General features: G+C 33.9%; 1 protein-coding gene across 2 annotated transcripts in view; it reads left to right on the top strand.

Annotated features, from left to right (window-relative positions):
- The window catches only part of atp9b.L (ATPase, class II, type 9B L homeolog), a 153,211-nt gene that overhangs the window by 64,798 nt on the left and 68,289 nt on the right, over nucleotides 1-20,124 (top strand). For both annotated transcript variants that reach the window (XM_041566345.1, XM_018267840.2), the window contains exons 9-11: nucleotides 2,582-2,662; nucleotides 7,177-7,252; nucleotides 13,173-13,249. In XM_041566345.1, the coding sequence (XP_041422279.1) occupies nucleotides 2,582-2,662; nucleotides 7,177-7,252; nucleotides 13,173-13,249 (234 nt within the window). The remainder of the gene's footprint in view (nucleotides 1-2,581; nucleotides 2,663-7,176; nucleotides 7,253-13,172; nucleotides 13,250-20,124) is intronic.

Genomic DNA, 20,124 nt, shown 5'->3' with positions numbered 1-20,124 from the left:
TAGTCCTAAAAAGGCTGGTGTCACAAATGACAATATCATAGTACAGAATAGAGATTTGTTGTCATAGTCCAGATAGTTTTTAGGCACCGTTTTTACATAAACCCATCAAAATGATTTATATGTGGGTAAAAATAACTGTGACTGTGAAATGGAATGTAAGGAAGAGCATAGTCTCAACCTAAAGCAAGTCATTTCATCAACATTTCAAAATGACAAAGTGCTTTTTAACCACCTTGGACCCACAAATATAAAAAGTTTACTTTTTTGAAACATTCAATGGAACCTACTCTTCTTCTGTCATTTTTTTAGTTTTCTCTATGATATACTTCTGTAACTACCTATTAGAGAAGTTTGCATTGTTGGATTTGTTTGTAGGAACAGTTGCAAACACTTTACTAGTGCAAATTGCAACTTACTTCCTTCACCACGCCAGGTCCGGACTGAGAATTAAAATAGGCCCTGGCATTTCAGGTACACAGAGGCCCAATCAGTCCACACAGAGGCCCAAACAGCCCCCAACAGCCCAATAAATACTGACTTTCTATGGGAACTTATAGCAGCCCCTCTGGCATTTACCAGAACCCACAGATTGCCAGTGCCAGTCCAGGCCTGCGCCACGCCCATGGCTCCCTTAATATAAGGTCTCTTTAGAATGGCTCTTTAAAAAATACCTACCCAAATGTACTTCTTCATTGGCACTGGGTATTCCTATTATTAAAGGTATTGTTTCACTAACCAGTTAGATTTTACTGGAGGCAAGAACTGCTCTAATCTTTTTTTGTTTAAAATAATTTATTGAATTGTTCCTGATCTGGTTGCTTCATATATATCAATATTTAAAGATTCAGCTGTACAGCCTGTTAAAGTTCCATGTTACCAATTATCAAAATGAGTTTATCTTTCTTCTTTTCTTGCTAATCTTCTTTACATCAAGGCAGTGTTTATATGAAATCTATTTAAGTGCAATCTATTTAAAACACTAGTGCCTGGGCAACTGATTATATTGTATGTGTGTGGTATTGTGTTCATCACTATCCCTTTTCCAAGAGTCCTGTTTTGCTGCTCACAATAAAGCTCATAATAGTCTGGACTATCTAAATTGTAAGTGATAACAGATCAGGGAAAAAGTGAATGATGAAGATATAGGACACCAACACGTGTATTAGTTTCATATGAATTATTTCTTGCAGGCTTGATGAAAACTAAATAGAGAGGACAAGAATCTGATGAATGGGCTGTGTGTGAAAGATTACAACAAATGGCGAACAGTTTAAGATGTGAACAGATACCGCTAGGGCCAAGCATGCTCTATACAATTCTTTATAAGGCACTATACATAATTTAAGCATGTGTAGATTTGTCATCTGTGCAGTTGACACTGTTAATTAAACTTATTATAATGTTGCTTGAAGGCATTATAAAATTTTACTCTGTTTTGAAAAGTAAATGTTGTAAAACACAGTATCAATCCTAAGGATTTCAATATAGTAGTAAAAAAAAGGTATTCAACCTGCTGTATGTTTGTGTTTAAATAACAATTATATATATATAGAACATCAGTAAAATGAACAGGTAAGTATGTGTTCGTAAAACAGTACTACCTGTTCATCTAACAGCATATCACTACTTGTATTTATTCCTGTTAATTTTCAACAAATTTATATCTACAAACATGTAAAATTATTGAATGTTCCTTATAAAATCCTAACCATCAACCCCCCTTACATCAACAGGAGCTCAGATTCTAAATTGGTACAGAGTCCATCCATTAACCTTGTGTTAAGTGACATTTAGGTGTCATGTAATTTTAGTAATGACAACATTTAGGCTTGGCAGATACACCATAGCACAGATAGACATACCGATTAATATTTGGATTAACAAATATATTGGTTCTAATGTGGAAGAATGATTTGTGCTCTCTTTAGCAGGAACAGAACAATATAGAGAGAATAGGGAATTGACTTCTTCCCTTGCCCTTCTCTAGAAAACATATATGTTTGCCACGGTGCCACCACTGATGGAGCCCCAGGCAGAAGCTTAAAGAATCTTCTTCAGAAATCTTGCTCTGATCACCACGAAAAAAACTCACCGTGTATATTTAAATCGACGTAATGTAATTGTAATGAAGGTTTAGAAAAAAACTTTGCATATAATATGTTTTTCACATATATCATACAAAAACTCAGGCAGAAATTAAAATCTCGGTGGCAGCTCAGTGATGAGTCAATATTTTACGAAGACATCATGACCTTTCCCCGTAAATTAGATTTTGTATTGAAACAAGACATGATACTTCTATTACTACAGTTTTCTAAACCTTCCCTTAGGAATAGATCTTTTGGCAGGATCAAATATTAAACTTCTACATAAAACATGGTATAGTAATAGGCTTGCCGAATCTCTGTATGTGTCATTTTGTACAGAAAAAAAAAAGATTTTGTTTCATGAGCAAAGAAAGAAAATCAATGGTATCATATTTAAAAATGAACAAGCTGTTTTTGGTCATGCCTTCTGTGACATACTCTTATTTTGTGATAAAGCTGCATTGTTTATTAATTGGAGCTATTCTCTGTTGCAGGATCTCTTTTCAATCAATGCTTATGTTTATGCTCAAAAGCCACAACTTGATATTCACAGTTTTGAAGGTAACTTTACACGGGTAAGTAAATGCTTTTTCTAATTTTTCATATCCACACAATATGCCCCTGAGACAATATTGCATTGACTGCTAAACACAGTGGGGAACAATGTAGAGCAATGTGTTTCACCTAATGGCAGCTCATGAACTATGTTCTAATAATGTATTTTTAATCAAGTCATACTATGTAAATATTTACAGCCTAATAATATTTTAGCTTCCAGATTGCTTTAAGTATTCACACACAAGCTGTATTTCTTTTCTGAATTACCAAATTGTAGAAGAATTATTTTTAATCAAATTTTTTAATGGGCTAACAATATGCTCCTTTAGAATTTGTGTTGTAATAAATGTAAACATAGAGGAATAACTTAATTTTAGTGTTATGCTATTTTTGCCAAAATGACTAGTTTTTGTTCAATCAAATTTTTCAAGTTTTTTTTTTAAAAAAACTCAAATTTTCTATATTTGGTATACACTAACTTTGGAAATAGCTTGAATCTGAAAATATACCACCTAAAACCTGTTAAGTCATGTAGGAGTCAATGTTAGAGGCCTCTTGAACTATTTGAACAGTCGATGTTCGAGTTTTTTTTCGGAGGGTTTTGCCTGAAAACTCGAATGATTTCATCGATTTGAAGGTTTTCTTGCCTAAAACTCTTATCAATTCGGGTTTCGGGACTCATTTGTGTACATTTGAGGTAAAAAAAAAAAACCTCTAACGCTCTACCTTTGATAAATAACACCCTAAATGTATTTTAAGGGGGTTATTTACTAAAATCTGAATTTATCTCATAATTGATATAAAAAAGCTTGACCAAACTCCCATGCCTGTTTTTTCCTTATTTATTAATAAAATACCTTGAATAAATCGGGAGAAAATGCAATAAAATTGGGCAAAAACTATTTTTTCTGACTTTTTTTGCCAGAAAACCCTGAATTTATTGGATTAGCAGGCTAAACCCAGTGCAAACCACAGTATCTTAAAATTGGGATAGGGACATCTCCCATTGACTTATACATGACCTAGACAGGTCTGAGATGGCAGATTGCAGCATCAGGGTATAATAAATCTTGAAAAATTTGAGGGCTTCTTTTACCAAAAATTTGAGTTTTTGCCTCATAAAGCCTAACCATATAAATTCGAGTAAGTAAATAAGTGTTTTTATGAGCCAACATGTAATTCGTTGCAACAGCTAAGTTCTCTAATCAATTTTTCAGTAAAGGCTTAGCAACCTTACTTTTAATACACTTATTAAAATAGAGTAATTTTTAGGCCAGGATATGTTGATAGGCCACAAAGGCCTGGGCCTAGGGCAGTATAAATTAAGGGGTGGCATGCCACCCAGCCCTTTCTACAGTTTTTACTAACATTGTAGAATTGGGCGCGTGAGAGAATGTCCCAAAACCGGACAAGTGCAGGTGTAGCAGAAACCAGCGAGATGAGCGGGAGTGTGGGGACAGACAGACTATCCAAGGAGGACTTGACCTTAGGGCTCCTGGCTGGCAAATCGGGTTCTGGTTATTGTGCACCTATCTGGTCCCGCAAACCAAAAAACTTAGTAGTATACGAGTGATAGAAAAACCCAGAGCAATATGTTTTACATTGTCATGAATATATAATAACTGGTACTTATTGTTGACATGTCTGATCAGTGTTAACATTAGTTACATTTGTTAAAGGAAAACCATAATCCCCCAAGCAATGTAGATCTCTATAGAAATATTACTGCATAAAACAGCTCATATGAAAAACCCTGCTTCATGTAAATAAACCATTTAATATAAATAATATCATAATATACTTTTTTAGTAGTATGTGCCATTGGAAAATCCTCAATAGAAAATTGCCATTTTAAAAAATAAGGACCGCTCCCTGGGATCCTAAGGTTCATGGTGCAGTAAATTAACAGACAGAATTCTGTCTTTTGCTTCTGCACTTCTTCCTGTTACAGTTAGAGCTGCAATATTTCTGGTCAGGGGATCTTTGAGGCTGCACAGAGACCATCATTAAATGTTGGGTTAAGACGAGATGTAAAAGGGCAATATTTACTTAAATATATATACCATTTTTGTAAGATTTTTTAATATGCAACTAAATATGATGTAAACTATCTGTTGCTTAAATATTCATTTTGGGTTAAAGCTTTCCTTTAAAAGTAATAGCAATGTTCATAAATTCATAGTTGCTCTAGTATTTTTACTTTATATAAATACAAATGTATGTATTTTGTTTGTTTTTTTAATGACAAACACGCATGCAAATGACCATTTGGGTACAGTTTGTAAAATTTGTATCATACTGTTACAACACTGAAAGATTGTTTTTTTTGTGTATGGACTTGGATTGATGAAGCCACGTGACTATTGGGGGCACATTTACTTAGGGTCGAATATCGAGGGTTAATTAACCCTTGATAATCGATTGACTGTTGAAGTTGAATCCTTCGACTTCGAATATCGAAGTCTAAGGATTTACCGCATTTCGTTCAATCGAAGGAAAAATCATTTGATCGAACGATTAAATCCTTTGAATCGAATGATTCGAAGGATTTTAATCCATCGATCAAACGATTTTCCTTCAACCAGAAATTTGTTAGAAAGCCTTTGGGGACCTTTCCCATAGGCTAACATTGATGTTCGGTAGGTTTTACTTGGCGAAGTAGGGGGTCGAAGTTTTTTTTAAAGAGACAGTACTTCTATTATCGAATGGTTGAATAGTCAAACGATTTTTAGTTCAAATCGTTTGATTCGAAGGTCGAAGAAGCCAATTCGATGGTCGAAGCAGCCAAAAAAACGTTCGAAATTCGAAGTATTTTTTCTTCTATTCCTTGGTTAAACTTGTCACATACAGAAAGTGCAATTGACAAAATCGTTTCGGGCTACTAGAGTAAGCAATTTTTTGTAAACATGTAGCACATGTGGGGTACTTTGGGCAATGTTAGCCCAGTTACGATAACTGAACACAATTTGCTTGTAACTTCTGATGCAGAGGGCTTGCATCATCATAAAACAGCTATAGAATGACTTTGTTTAGATTTAAAAATGCAGTTTAGTCAGCTGCATTTCATCTGTATTACTGAAAGTAAACAAATTGTATCATATTGACCACAAATGATGGAGTTTCGCAGATTACGTTTAGCCTACCAGTATTGTATTTTGTCTGTAGATTTCTGTTATGAAATTAGATCTTTTTCTGTACAATGTTTGATTTATTTGGAAATCTGTCATTCGGCTGTTTGGGAGTTAAACGTCATGGCTGAATTCTAAAGATGTAAGAAAATTAAATTGATCTGTGGTCAAATGGGATTTGACACAAGTAAAATGGTATCATATATTGATGTTGGACCAATCCACTTATCTCTGAAAGATAATCTCAGAATTCGCTAGAAGTGCACTCTTTCCTGTTCCTCATGTTACTGGATATTCTTGCAGTGCATTTCGAAACTCAAGAATTTGACTTAAAATGTGTCTTAAAGAGGAGCTATTATGTGTGAAGAAGTACTGTGCCTATCCTTAATACTGTATTGTATTGCACCAAAAATATATGTATACATACAAATTGTCTATGTTTTGTAGGAGATTTCACCAAATACTGCTTTTCCAACAAGACAAATATAGGTTATTTATCAAAGGTCGAGTTTGTAAGGTTTGGGAGGTTTTTTCCTACCTTGAATAAACTCACAACTCGAATGTTTGCTTATTTATGCAAAAATCCGAATGTAAAAAACTTGATTGAATGCAATCGAGTAAAAAATCTCAAATACCTTGAATTTGTCGAGTTTATAGGCTTTATCGAGTTTTCGAGCACAAACCAGCGTAAAACACCTGAAAATCATGAAGGCAAAAAACTAATTCAAATGGTTAAAGGGACCTCTGCTAATGACTTTTACATGACCTCGACAGGTTTTAGCATTTAGTACTATTTTTGGATTTCTGGCCATAATAAATCAAGTTGTTTTTTTTTTTTTGCAGCTGAACCACAGAGCTATGCAGTGGGGTTGTTGGCCTCCATCTTTGACCGCATCATTTTCATTCACAGGCTTGTTGATTTGCAACCAAGGAGCATGCCTGTATCAAAATTGAGGGGACTAGTAACTGAAAGCAATGAAAAAATAGTGCTTTCTGATTCATTTTATTAGATTTGATTCTTACAAACCGCGATGGTCTCCTTTGTTTTAGCATTCCATTTATTTCTATGTATTCTTACATATGCATGCATTAAAAGTCAAAAGTCTCTGAGAAAAGTCAACAATATCTCTGCTTTTTCCACTAAAGCAATAAACTGAAATGCGGGTATCCATGCTGTATGCCAAATACAGAGTTAATTTTCTAGACTTATCTTACAGCAAATGTGCTTCAATTAAAATTTTTGTTTACTTTCACCCCTAATGTCAAATATTATGTCTTTAATGCAGTTTTCAATCTTTGTTACTTCGCTAAGATACTAAAATTGTACATTTAAATTACAGTGTGAATAATTTTGATGTTCAAGGTTTCACTTGACAGCATTGTTTTTATTTTTCCACTGATAGGAGGATACTGATCCCTCTATACATGAAAGTCTTAGTATTGACAATACTCTGTGGGCCAGCACTGTGGTTGCATCAGGTAAGAACAGTTTAATTAAAGCTACTGAAGCAGTTTATTGCTAATAGAGTAGCCAGATACCTCAGTAAGCAGCTCTTGAACCTTCTCTCTGTTTGATTAGGATAGCAGCTGCCATATTAGCTTGGTGTGACATCACTTTCTGCCTGAGTCTCTCCCTGCTCGCTCATAGGTCTGGGCTCAGATAACAGCAGGGAGGGGTTGAGGGATAAGTTAGGGGGAGAAGAACAAACTGAGCATGCTCAAGCCATAGCCCTGGAGATTTAAACTGAAAGAAGGAAATCAGATAAAGAAGCCCATGCGTACACAATAGAAGGAAAGAAATGCAGTGTTTCTTTTGATGGAGGACTCAAAGCAGCTTTACTTTGAGGGTTTCCTGGTATATTTATATAGAACTTTCTGCTAAAGCTTGCTTTCCTTCTCCTTTAAGTTATACTCTTGATAATCCTGGAAATAAATACATTGTCTATGTTTTAAGTCAGGGCAAAGAAGTAAAATATAGTTTGAGGCTAACATGCTAATCCTGCGTGAGAGGTTGCCAAGTATCACCTGAAAATGCTGTTATGAATCATGGGGTAATCATAATAATCAAATCTCTACATTTACTCCCCCAAAGTAAAGTGACTAAGATAAATGTATTACCAAACGTATAATATCAAAACAAGCATATTACAATATGTAACATTAACCTAAATGGAAAGAAGGGTGAAATGTAGAGGTGTTTTTAATCTGCCTATAACTTATATAATACATATAGACGTTTGGTTTTTGTATTTGTGCTCCAGTTAGGAAGAATAAATTATATATATATATATATATATATATATATATATATATATATATATATATATATATATAATCCAATGAATGGACCCGCACTCGTTCATATTCAGTGAAATAAATGTGTCTTTATTCACAGAGTCATTTCCCTGAAATGACTCTGTGAATAAAGACACATTTATTTCACTGAATATGAACGAGTGCGGGTCCATTCATTGGATTGTATTATCAAACATTGACCAACGCACCACCATCGATTGAATTATATCCGGGAGGAGTGCGTTCACTGTACTGACACAATATATATATATATATATATATATATATATATATATATATATATATATATATATATATATATATATATATATATATATATATATATATATTTTAGTGATGTGCGGTCAGGGTTTCCCTGGTAAAAGCTGTGTGTTTGCTTCAGAAACTTCACTATAGTTTATATAAACAAGCGGGTGTTTAGCCAAGGGGGCAGCCATTCAAAGCTGAAATAGAAGAAAAGGCACAGGATACACAGCAAATAACAGATAAGCTCTGTAGTATACAATGGGATTCTTCAGAATTTATGTGTTATCTACGGAGTGTCCTGTGCTTGAATTAGGGATGCACCGAATCCAGGATTCGGTTCGGGATTCGGCCTTTTTCAGCAGGATTCGGATTCGTCCGAATCCTTCTTCCTGGCTGAACCGAATCCTAATTTGCATGGGGCAGGGAGGGAAATCACTGGACTTTTTGTCACAAAACAAGGAAGTAAAAATTTTCGGTGCATCCTTAGCTTGAATGGCTGTCCCATGGCTACACAGCAACTTGTTTTTTTTTTTTTTTGTACAATACAGTACATTATATTGTCATTCCTATAAAACATTTAAATTTTTTGGTGTTACTTTAAAGGGATACTGTCATGGAAAAACATGTTTTTTTCAAAACGCATCAGTTAATAGTGCTGCTCCAGCAGAATTCTGCACTGAAATCCATTTTTTAAAAGAGCAAACAGATTTTGTTATATTCAATTTTGAAATCTGACATGGGGCTTGCCATATTGTCAGTTTCCCAGCTGCCCAAGTTATGTGACTTGTGGAGTGATCCCAGCTGCCCAAGTTATGTGACTTGTTGGAGTGATATCACCCCCCCCCCCCAGCATCCTAACAACAGAACAATGGGAAGGTAACCAGATAGCAGCTCCCTAACACAAGATAATAGCTGCTTGATAGATCTAAAAACAAAACTCAATAGTAAAAGCCAAGTCCCACTGAGACTGATTCAGTTACATTAAGTAGGAGAAATAACAGCCTGCCAGAAAGTAGTTCCATTCTTAAGTGCAGGCACAAGTCACATGACTGGGGCAGCTGGGAAACTGACAAAATGCCTATCAGATTTCAAAATTGAATATAAAAAAATCTGTTTGCTCTTTTGAAAAATGGATTTCAGTGCAGCATTTTGCTAGGGCAGCACTATTAACTGATGTGTTTTGGAAAAAACATGTTTTTCCATGACAGTATGCCTTTAAGGTATAGTAATCCAATTTCAGAATGAGCCCTTATCCAGAAAATCTCACGTCCCAAGCATATATAATGTAAAAAAAAATATTTACATTTTTTAAATATTTAAATTTTCTATAATATTTGTACAACAGTGGGTACATTATTTATTAGAATTCACAAGTTTAGTGAGTAATTGCACTTATTATAACTGATCACGTCACTTAAAAATATAATTTACAGGATAGACATGGCTCTTGTGTGTTATATGTACAAAAAATAAATTACTCTCCTTCAGTTGTATATTCACAAACCGGCTACATAATGTAAAAATAGTGGAAGATTCTGTGTTTTCTAAGTATTGGCAGTAGAGATCCGTTTCTCTTCACTAGACCTTGTGCTGAAAGACATGGGATCAGCCAGTCAGAATACACACTGGGTGATTTTGGTGCAGAAATGTGATAATTTCACAAAACGCAGAGTGGGACTTTGCCCTTACAGCATTAAGCGCCTGACAACAAAAGGAGACTTTTATTTACATGTAAAGCGGTTTTGTGGATTGGCCACAAATGGAAAATACTAATTGGTTTTTGGTTCGTTATTAAATGGAATTCCACTAAATTACCGCCAAACATTTTTAATTTGTCCCAGTAAAAAATTAATCCCAGTAAAATTGTCTTGTTTAAATCAGCCAGTTAACTTTTACCCAATAACCACATGTGTATGGTTTTAATTTTTTTTTTAAATATGTTTAAAAACGTCATTTTCTTACATTTACATTTTTGGCTTATCAAGAGCACTTTAAAACTGCAGTGACTGGTATCAGTACTAATGGACACTTATGCCTGGATTCATTGCACCTTATCTTCTGTGCATTGAATCTCTTATGCCCTTACATTAAATTGCTGTTACTGATCCTTCACACTATTGATTTGTGGTATTTCGCCTCTAAAATTGTCAGAACAGCAGCAATCAGAGCTGAAGGTTTCTTAGGTATTCCCCACATGATTCCCCTAGCAATTCTTTATGGCCTGACCTTGACCCTCAATATCCTGACAAAGTGACAATGGCACATCTCAGGGTAAATATCTTTATATTTGTTTTTTTACCCTAAAATATTCTACGCCTTAGTCATTTTTCCCAACTGAAGTTTCAGTATTTTTTTTTTGTATTCATTCATTACATAAAAGTTAATCAGATGATTTAGCATACTATATTGATCTGTTTGTATTAAATGTACTTTCTTAAGGAGAATATTGTAATATATGCAACACTTTCATGCCCTTTGTACATTGTTCATTTCATTGTAAATCGTTTTTGTGTTTATAATATTTATTCTAACTAACTTGTGTGAAAATAAAACTTGTAATTTGAAGGCAACAGGTTAGGTTATTGGGTTTCACAAGAAAGACTTTAAAGAAGAAGGAAATGCTCTTTGGTGTTTTTGATTTATCTCAATTCTCAATTTTATTTGAAAAAAGCAAAAATCTTTGTTTTTGATGATTAAACTCAGCCTATTATGGGGTTTAATGTCTCTTAATGAACAGACAATCAATCAATAAGTTTCTTCTTATTTTTTTATTTTTCCAGTTTATTAATAAATTGCCCTTTGAAAACAATCACATTTTAGGTGCAAATGTGAGGTATTCAGTCTTGATGATTTTCCTTATGTAAACAAGCTGCAGTCGTTCTCCCTCACAGGGGTATAGCTGGCAGCCCAGCTGTTATCAGGTTACACTTTACTCATGTTCTATTATCTGCTGAATGACATCAGTGTGGTTTAAAGGAGAGGTGTAATGTTGGCTGCAGTACGATACAGAGCTTGGCAAAGTCAAAAATGTGTATACTGGGCCCTAAGAAGAAAAACATTGGTCTGTTTCAATTGGACAGGGACACTCTAAAAGAACTTCTTACTATACAGTACATATATGCACTCTGATTTTATTTTGTAATTAATACTGTATGCAAGTACTCCTTTAAAACTCTTGTATTACTGCTGTAAACCTATGTAAATACAGTATATGTTAGTATAAGCTGTGTGTCAGCTGTATCATGTACTTATATATGTTAATATCCAAAAGGGATATTTCTATGCGGTAATGTCATTGTATGGTTTGCAGTTCTGTTGTTTAAATGAATTTGTACCAGAAAGAAAGGAACTGCAAAGAAGAGCTAACGAGGTCGACCTCGTTAGCTCTTCTTTGCAGTTCCTTTCTTTCTGGTACAAATGCATGTTAATTTTTAAGAGCTGTCTGCACGTCTAGGATTAAAGGACCCGAACCCGAACCTGTTGTTTAAATGTTTAAAGACAGGCATAGGCATTGCAGTCATTCACTTTAGCTGTGCTTTGGAATATAAGGGGTGTGTGTGTTTGGCTCCAACAGCCCCTTTGGCATTTGCCGAAAACCCGCAGATTGCCAGTCTGTGTGTGTACCATGTTTGGTAAAAAGTTTTGATTTCATCTATCTCACAATGCCCTTGATTTCAAGGGCTACATTGTATACCAAAGTCATTCGCCATGCAATCTTTGCACTTAACATATGGGCATCTATTCTAGGGTGATTTACACACACTAATTTAATAGTGATAATAAGTTGCTTGTTGGATTTGCTTTTTTCCTTTGCATCTCTGACAGCTGTGCATAGAATGATTAATTATTGTTAATTCTTTTTCTTGTCCTGATGACTCTGGGAATGTTTAGAATATATTTAAGTTTATAAGTGGCCCTTGTCTGCCATCATGTTCATCTAATATTAATAGCACATTCATCTCCAGAATGAAGTCGGCATAATGCATTGGGAAAATAAGATGGGTATATTGATCAGTTGCTTCATTGTACATAAACGATGAGAGAGACGCTTATCAGTAGAAGAAGATCACAGGAGCAGTAAACCTATTATTAAACTATACTAACAATATTTTATGTCTTTTACATTTATCTGAATAGTCACAATTCAAATGTAGTTAATGCCAGTGCTAAGAAAGAATGTCCGTGACTGTCGATATACTAATGCGGCACTGAACTTTCAGGCTAAAGTTTACTATTAACCCCAGTACAGGTATGGGATCTGTTATCCAGGAACCCATTATCCAGAAAGCTCCGATTTACAGAATGGCCATCTCCCATAGAATCCATTTTATCCAAATAATCCAAATTTTTAAAAATGATTTCCTTATACTCTGTAATAATAAAACAGTACCTCGTAGTTAATCCAAACTAAGATAGAACCAATCCTTATTGGAAGCAGAACCATGATGAAATGATTTTCTAGTAGACTTAAGGTATGAAGATCCAAATTATGGGAAGATCTGTTATCTGGAAAACCCCACGTCTCGAGCATTCTGGATAACATGTCCCATACTTGTATCATGAAACTAAATGCATGTGTTGCAGTGCTGACTTCAAAAAATTGTATTTCAGCATATTAATTGTAGCAAATGGCATTTAATAGCAATCATAACATTGTTTACATTTTAATAAAAAGACATACTTTCAAACAACACAGAACAGTTGTATGTAAATTCATTTTTTTCATGGCAAAACATTGTTGATTTATGAAATGATCTTTGTAATGGTGACCTGGTTTCTTTGATCTGCACCTTGTCAGTTATTAAGTTGAATTCTAAAGTTTTTCTTTTTGTTTTAGGTACAGTCATTGGTGTGGTCATTTATACTGGAAAGGAGACCAGAAGTGTGATGAATACTTCAAATCCTAAAAACAAGGTCAGAATGCTTATATGATAACGGGGCATATTAGGATGAAACAAGAGAAGGATCGTGTCACTTGTGTGGTTTTTACACCGTGTTACTGCAAAATTGTAATATGTGGGAGTAGAAATGCCTGTAAAAAAAATACAAGTGTCTATTTAGTGGGTACATCAGCCAGTCACAAGTAACCATGAATTATTCTACTTTCCCACAAATCTTTGCACTAATTCACATTTCCCACAAACCACCACAAAAATACACCAGTCCAAGTGCCTTCATGTGCATTGTTACGTGTAATAACACAACGTGCAATAACGACACGCCTTAACAATACATAATTGAGCACTCTATGTTTATATTGGCAGTGACTTGCAGAAAGACACCTACAGTACAAATAATACAACAAATTGCATTAAATCGTGTTATTGCAGAAATTACAGAATAATGTTGCAGAATGAAATTCACCTACAACTGACAATTTTTAGACAAGTCAAAGGTTTTATACACTGGTAAGGAATTTACATGCTCAAATCCAATGAAAAGGAAGCCTTACCCAGTGATTGGCTGATACCTTCTTTTTAAAATTTCCAGGCAATTTGATACTTTGTTTTAAATATTGACCCCTAACTGCTTTTAGATTTAAACCAAGCCAGTGTTAAATTACTGGGTGATCTTTGCTTCTGTGTAATTTGAGTATGAATTTTCCTTCTGGTCTTGCACTTTAACAGTGTTGGACTTGGAGTTTAGAGGCAGAGGTGTCCAGAAGATAGAATAGGATGAAAGCGTTTTAAGGGGATCAATCATTCAACAATTATTAACCTCTGTGAAATATTGTAATAGTTGGCTTGGAATGGAGAGGATTTGTTACTGACCCAATTTCATAATGTTCTGGGTGCATAGGTCAAAATGGCAGACTGATTCATAATACCATTGATGCTAGTGTGCTTTTAGTTTGCCCCTCCTAAGTGGGTTTGGGGTACTTAAGCATTATGGACAACAGTCTGTTTCTTCTTTTGTATGTGATATCAGTTCCCATTTTGATGTTTTTGTGTGAGATGATATTAGGGAAAATTACAGTATTTGTAAATGGAATAACAATTTTTAATGCATTTTACAGTGTAATATTTAAAATGACTTTTACAGTAAGTAGGTTTACTGTGTGTATATATATATATATATATATATATATATATATATATATATATATATATATATATATATATATATATATATATATATATATATATATATATATATATATATATATATATATATATATATATAATATGATGTACAATGGTGTAACCTAAAGGCTGCACAATATTTTTCGTGCTGCTTGAGGAGTCGCTTGTTTTATACTTTGCAAAACTTAAATACCTGCACAGGAAAAAGTGTTTATTTATTAAATTAAATTATACTCTGTGGGGCCTATTTACTAACATTCAGATTTATATCATTTTAACAAATCAATTTTTTTCTCCAAAATTATGTGGGGTGGCTTCTCTAAATGTCTAAAAGCGTGAGATTTATAAAATGTAAAAATCACAAAACAATCACAAAAAAACCACAAAACTTCAGCAAGTGAAAGCAGTTGATATCCGAGTGTTCCATTTTTAATCCATTCGGACTGTTTGGGATTTTAATTTGCTAGAAATTGGCTGAAAAACTAGAGTTTTTAGACTGTTTTTTATTTTGATCATGCTTTTTCTATTTGGATCTGTTAATAACTTTCATGCCATCCATGGTTTTAGAGAAAATGAGTTTATTCGTTTTTTCAAAAACCTCTAAAACGACACAAATTCAAATTTATTCTCTAATAACATCACAAGTTACTACTTTATACTGTATAAAGTAGATGAGGCATAATAGCATAGTAGATTGTGATTAGTGTTCCTTTTTGGTCGATCATGACTTTAAAAGAATTATTCCTTTTTATTAATAAGTGATTTTGTGAAATTGCAAAAATTAAGCTTAATATAAAGTTTTATCACTGCAGCACAACAGGTGGGTAGAATAAGGAAACCTGATAAGCAAAACTACAAAATTGTGGTTTGAAGAAGAAAAGTTTTAGAAATCCTGATGCTGTAATGTAATTTATCCATTTTGAGAGTTTTCTTGAGGTTAATAGTCTGTACTGAAAAAGGTCATTGCTTAATAATCTATTGCTAAATAAGTTGTGGCTGACAAGATAACCTCAAAAAATACATCTTCTCCTTTATCAACTGCTCTGTCACCTGAAATTGTCTCATCTTTTAGTCAAAATAGACCCGTGAAGGCAGTGTCAAATGAGAATGAACTTTGTTTGCGTTTTTTTTTTTTTTTTTTTTTACATAATTATCAACAATTGTTCCTAGACTTTAGAACTTATGCCAGTTGAAGGCACTTTATATTGCCTAGTTATTATAGACTTTGAAAACTATATCTAAGTTATAGTTTGTTTAAAAGTTTTTGCATTGTAAATCCAAGGGAGGATTCTGGTAGTTTGCATGACAGAGTAGCCACTGCATCACACCATTTATTTGTAACCTTTTATTGGATTTTTAACTCCCCTTATAGACCAAACAATATGGCAGGTACCATCCCCTTAATAAGTACAAATAGGCAAATAATGAACATTCTCTGCACTTTATGATACATGCAGTTATGTTCTGCTAAAACACTGTAGAGAAAATCAAGTAAACAGCATAGGGGCTTATTAGCCAAAATTGTATAAATTTGCAACAGGACAAAATAGAATAATAAAAGAAAAACTCTGATATTTACTATGGTTTAATACACTGATATATATAAGCCCCATGTTAGTAAGTGAACCTCACACAATTAACACAAAGAAATCTACACTAATTGATGGGGTATATTTTGATCACACTCCACCAGACTACAGTTTTCATTGCAGGATTTGAGTTTTGCTTTCTTTCTGTACACATAGCACCTTGTATCTCCTAATAACAAGTTTTTTCTACTTATAGCTTGTAATACATATTAATTTTCGAGACAGTATATACTAAATATACTACATTTAGCGCTGAAGGAGGAGTTGATATGACACTGTCATTTGAATAATGAATTATCTATTGAAGAGTTTTACAAAATGGCGAACAGTGTGGCTTAGTGATTTGCCTCAGGAAACCAAAGCCATCAATAACTCTCTGAAATTGGCAGCCACCGTTGACTGTTCTCAATTGTTATGTTAAATGTGTTGATAATCACTGCCAACGTAAAATGTCCATCACAATCGTCTATTTATCACTAAGGCTAGAGTACCCTCAGGACACACAAGGGCCACATCAGTTGTTCAAGTCTGAAGTGTGCCTGATGAGAATACTAACCATGGCTTTTTTTATTTTAATTGTAAATCACCAACTGAAAAAAGTCAATTCCAAGTATCTACATATATATATATATATATATATATATATATATATATATATATATATATATATATATATATATATATATATATATATATATATATATATATATATATATATATATATATATATATATATATATAGACAAGTACAATTAAGAATTCAATTGCTTAATTATACATTTTACAAAGGGACTAAGTTTTACCTGCAACTTACTAGCTGCTTTCAAAGTAAAACTCCCAAACTTGGCTTCCCTTTTATTAGACACCAGTGGGATCACCTGACTATAGCTGCGAAGGGTGGGAGCTACAACATGGAGCTGGTCACTGCTCCTGTATAAACTATAACAAACAAGGGAAAGTTGTGCTCACCACTAATTTTTAAAAGCATTAGGCAGGGGTGCAATGAGGCTGAGACCACAAAATACATATAGACAAATACAAGAGATCCTCTGCACTCAACCCATTATCAATATATTTAAGACAGAGACATTTTGTGCATACTGCTACTAAAAAATGCCTTACCCTTTAAACAAAACCGGGATTGTTTGTCCATATATTGCAATATATTTAAGCTGGCCAACTACGTCAAAGTCATTTATATAAAGATAAAGGTTTTCCCCCCCAAAACAAATCCTTTTGAGTTTACAAACAAAATTAGTTTTTCAGAGAAAGCCACTTCAAAGAAAAAGTTCTTTCCTGCAGCTTTACTTTTTCCTCATAGGGATCAGTGCCATGAAACTGAAAAATAAACATAAAACAGAATTTGCTGTTTACAGGATGTTGGTTCCATGCATCCTGCAATTTAAACAGAAAGTCATAGAATATCCCATCGTGAATCCAAGCATTTAAAGCTTCAAGCTCTTCTTTTCCTCTGTAGATAGGTTATCTACCAGGTTTACATTGTTCCAGACATGAACATACACTTCACAATGTGCCCCAACTCACAGGGAGACAGAGGAGCACTCGGGACTTGGCTCTAGGAGATCCATTACAAGTCTGTTGGCTCTAGGAGATCCATTACAAGTTTACTGCTTATCTGGGCTTTTAAAACAATAGTAGCTCACAGTTGTATAACCCAGTTTACTAGTTCCTCTGACCAATAAGGTTTTCTGGGAGGAATACATTTTTTTTATTAAAAGACAAAAAAACACATTGGTTTTATGCATGTACATGATTTAATTCAGATGGATATAAAATATTAAGAGGTAAAACAAGGCAGCATTTTTCTATTGTTTGTTCTGCAGTTTTAATCATGCAACTTGGTATATTGTATAGAGCAATCTATTTTATCTGGGCTATTTCACTCATTCATGTGTCAAAGTTAAAAAACACATTTGAATTTATTATAATTCTAAGAATGCTTTCATGGCCTGAGGAAGCAGACACATAAGCCAAATAATTTCATTTTCTCCGCAGAATAATTTGCATTCTACATTGAGTATATTTAACATGATGGTCATTACTATGGATTTTTAGGGATTATGTATTTCTATATTTTTGATATGGAAAAGCAGTGCTTATACATGATCAGAGATAAATTACTTTTTAGAATTATGAAAAGGGAAATTCATACATATCAAATATTTTACATGGTGTTAAAAAGCTGTGATTATTCTGTGTAAGTAGATATTTAAGAGACAACATAAAATCTGCCTCACAGGGACCAAACATTGGAGTAGTATTCTGGATTTAGCTTATAAACAAAATAACAAAACAATAAAAAACACAAAATGTGTGCCTCCGTCCTAACAATGTTCCATCTGGTCTGTGCTCGTGCGCACACACAAAAAAAATTTGTATGAATTCTGACCTGAGCACACGGTTTTTAAAAACTGCACACACAAGTAAAATGTGCGCACAAAATCATTTTTTTTGTGCACATAGCTGAGAAGGAATTAGAGGGAACATTGCATCCTAACAAGGATAGTATGTAAAAATGCAGTGAACATGTACTTTATGAGCTTAACTTCTTAAGTTGTGTCTTTTATTTACACATGTTTCAAGCTTCTGCCCTTTATCAAGTGTTCATCACAATGCACATTAGCCATGTATTTATTGGTAAACTTGCAATACACAGGGATTGGCTAATGGGCAGCTGCTGAAGAGAAACTTTTAACAGCCTAGACCACCTTAGGGGCCTTTTTATCATTCTGTTTAAAATAGTGCAGAAAAACACCACCGGTGATATTGTCCGTAGTTACCAATCACATCTTTCCTTTTGTTTTCTTACTTTTAGTTGACTGTTGAAATCTAATTGCTGATTGGTAGCTATGGTGATGTTTTTCTCCACTGTTTTACACAGCATGATAAATAGTGTATGTGAAAGTCCACAAACGATTCATCCCTCAAGTCTTTTAAGTCTATTCAATAAATTCGAGGAGGTCGAACAAGGGGTTTACTGCTCCATTAAGGAAGATGTAAAATCTGTGATGACCAGTGATCTATTTATCTAATATTATTACAAAGACCAGGCGTCCATTGCCCACATACAACACTTTAGTGTTCCCTGAACTTTTGATCTTCTTATCCTCTGGGTCCCCAGTTCACCTAATTTTTTTTCCTAGCCCACCACAGGATTCTGTCTCTGGGAAACTGCTTAATAGACCTATGCATTTATGCTAACCAAATAGATCATTCATAATTGGGAGCTGTAGTTTCCTTTTAAGAAATTAGTTATTACATTTGCATGAATTCTATCAGCCATTAAGCTGTACACTAATGCAGTTTAACTTGTTTACTTCATTAACTAAACACAGAAATATTATAATAATTTAAGCCTTACAGCCTTAAGAAAATTTGCCAAATAGACTTGTCCTATGGCAAGTAAGGCAACTAAACGTAAACCAGACTATAGAAATTATAAACTAATATTCCTTGGTCACATGTACCCTTGTTATCCAATTGTTAAACCATTTGCAATTTGACTACTAGAAACAAAATGGTTATTATTTTCTTATTTATTATGCACTTTCAAAATTACTGTATTATTTCTGATATATATATATATTATAAATTGTTAAGCGATCACAATCTGTCCATCCCATCAATGGACACATGATATTGTTTAAAGATGAAAATGTTAAACTAGCTCGATCAATTTTCTGACGATGTTGGAAGAAAGATAGCCAGATTTATACGATCGTTCAGTGCATACCAACATTATGATAGACAATTTTGTCGGCTCACACTGAAATTGCTTGTGAAGTAAAGAAAAATCATTACGTATATAGGCAGCTCTACTCTTAAATGTGATCTAAAAATGTGTACTGAAAAGCCAGCTATCATTTTTCCGAAGTCTTTATCATGCCTATGAATGCAGTAATAGCTGGCACCATTCTACATGCCAAACCTGCCAAATTACTGTAAAAGTCAATAGGAATCAATTTGGTGATGTTTGCAGCCTTCCGAAAACTCAAATCGAGTTTTTCTAATTCAAATGGAATTCGATTCGAGTTTTTGGGTCGTTTAATTAGTCTGAAATTAGAAAATTAAATTTTATTAATAAATTTTGATTGGT

Source organism: Xenopus laevis, chromosome 6L (assembly GCF_017654675.1).
Source record: "Xenopus laevis strain J_2021 chromosome 6L, Xenopus_laevis_v10.1, whole genome shotgun sequence".
NCBI classification, from domain to species: domain Eukaryota; kingdom Metazoa; phylum Chordata; class Amphibia; order Anura; family Pipidae; genus Xenopus; species Xenopus laevis.
This window is presented reverse-complemented; position numbering and strand designations above follow the sequence as displayed.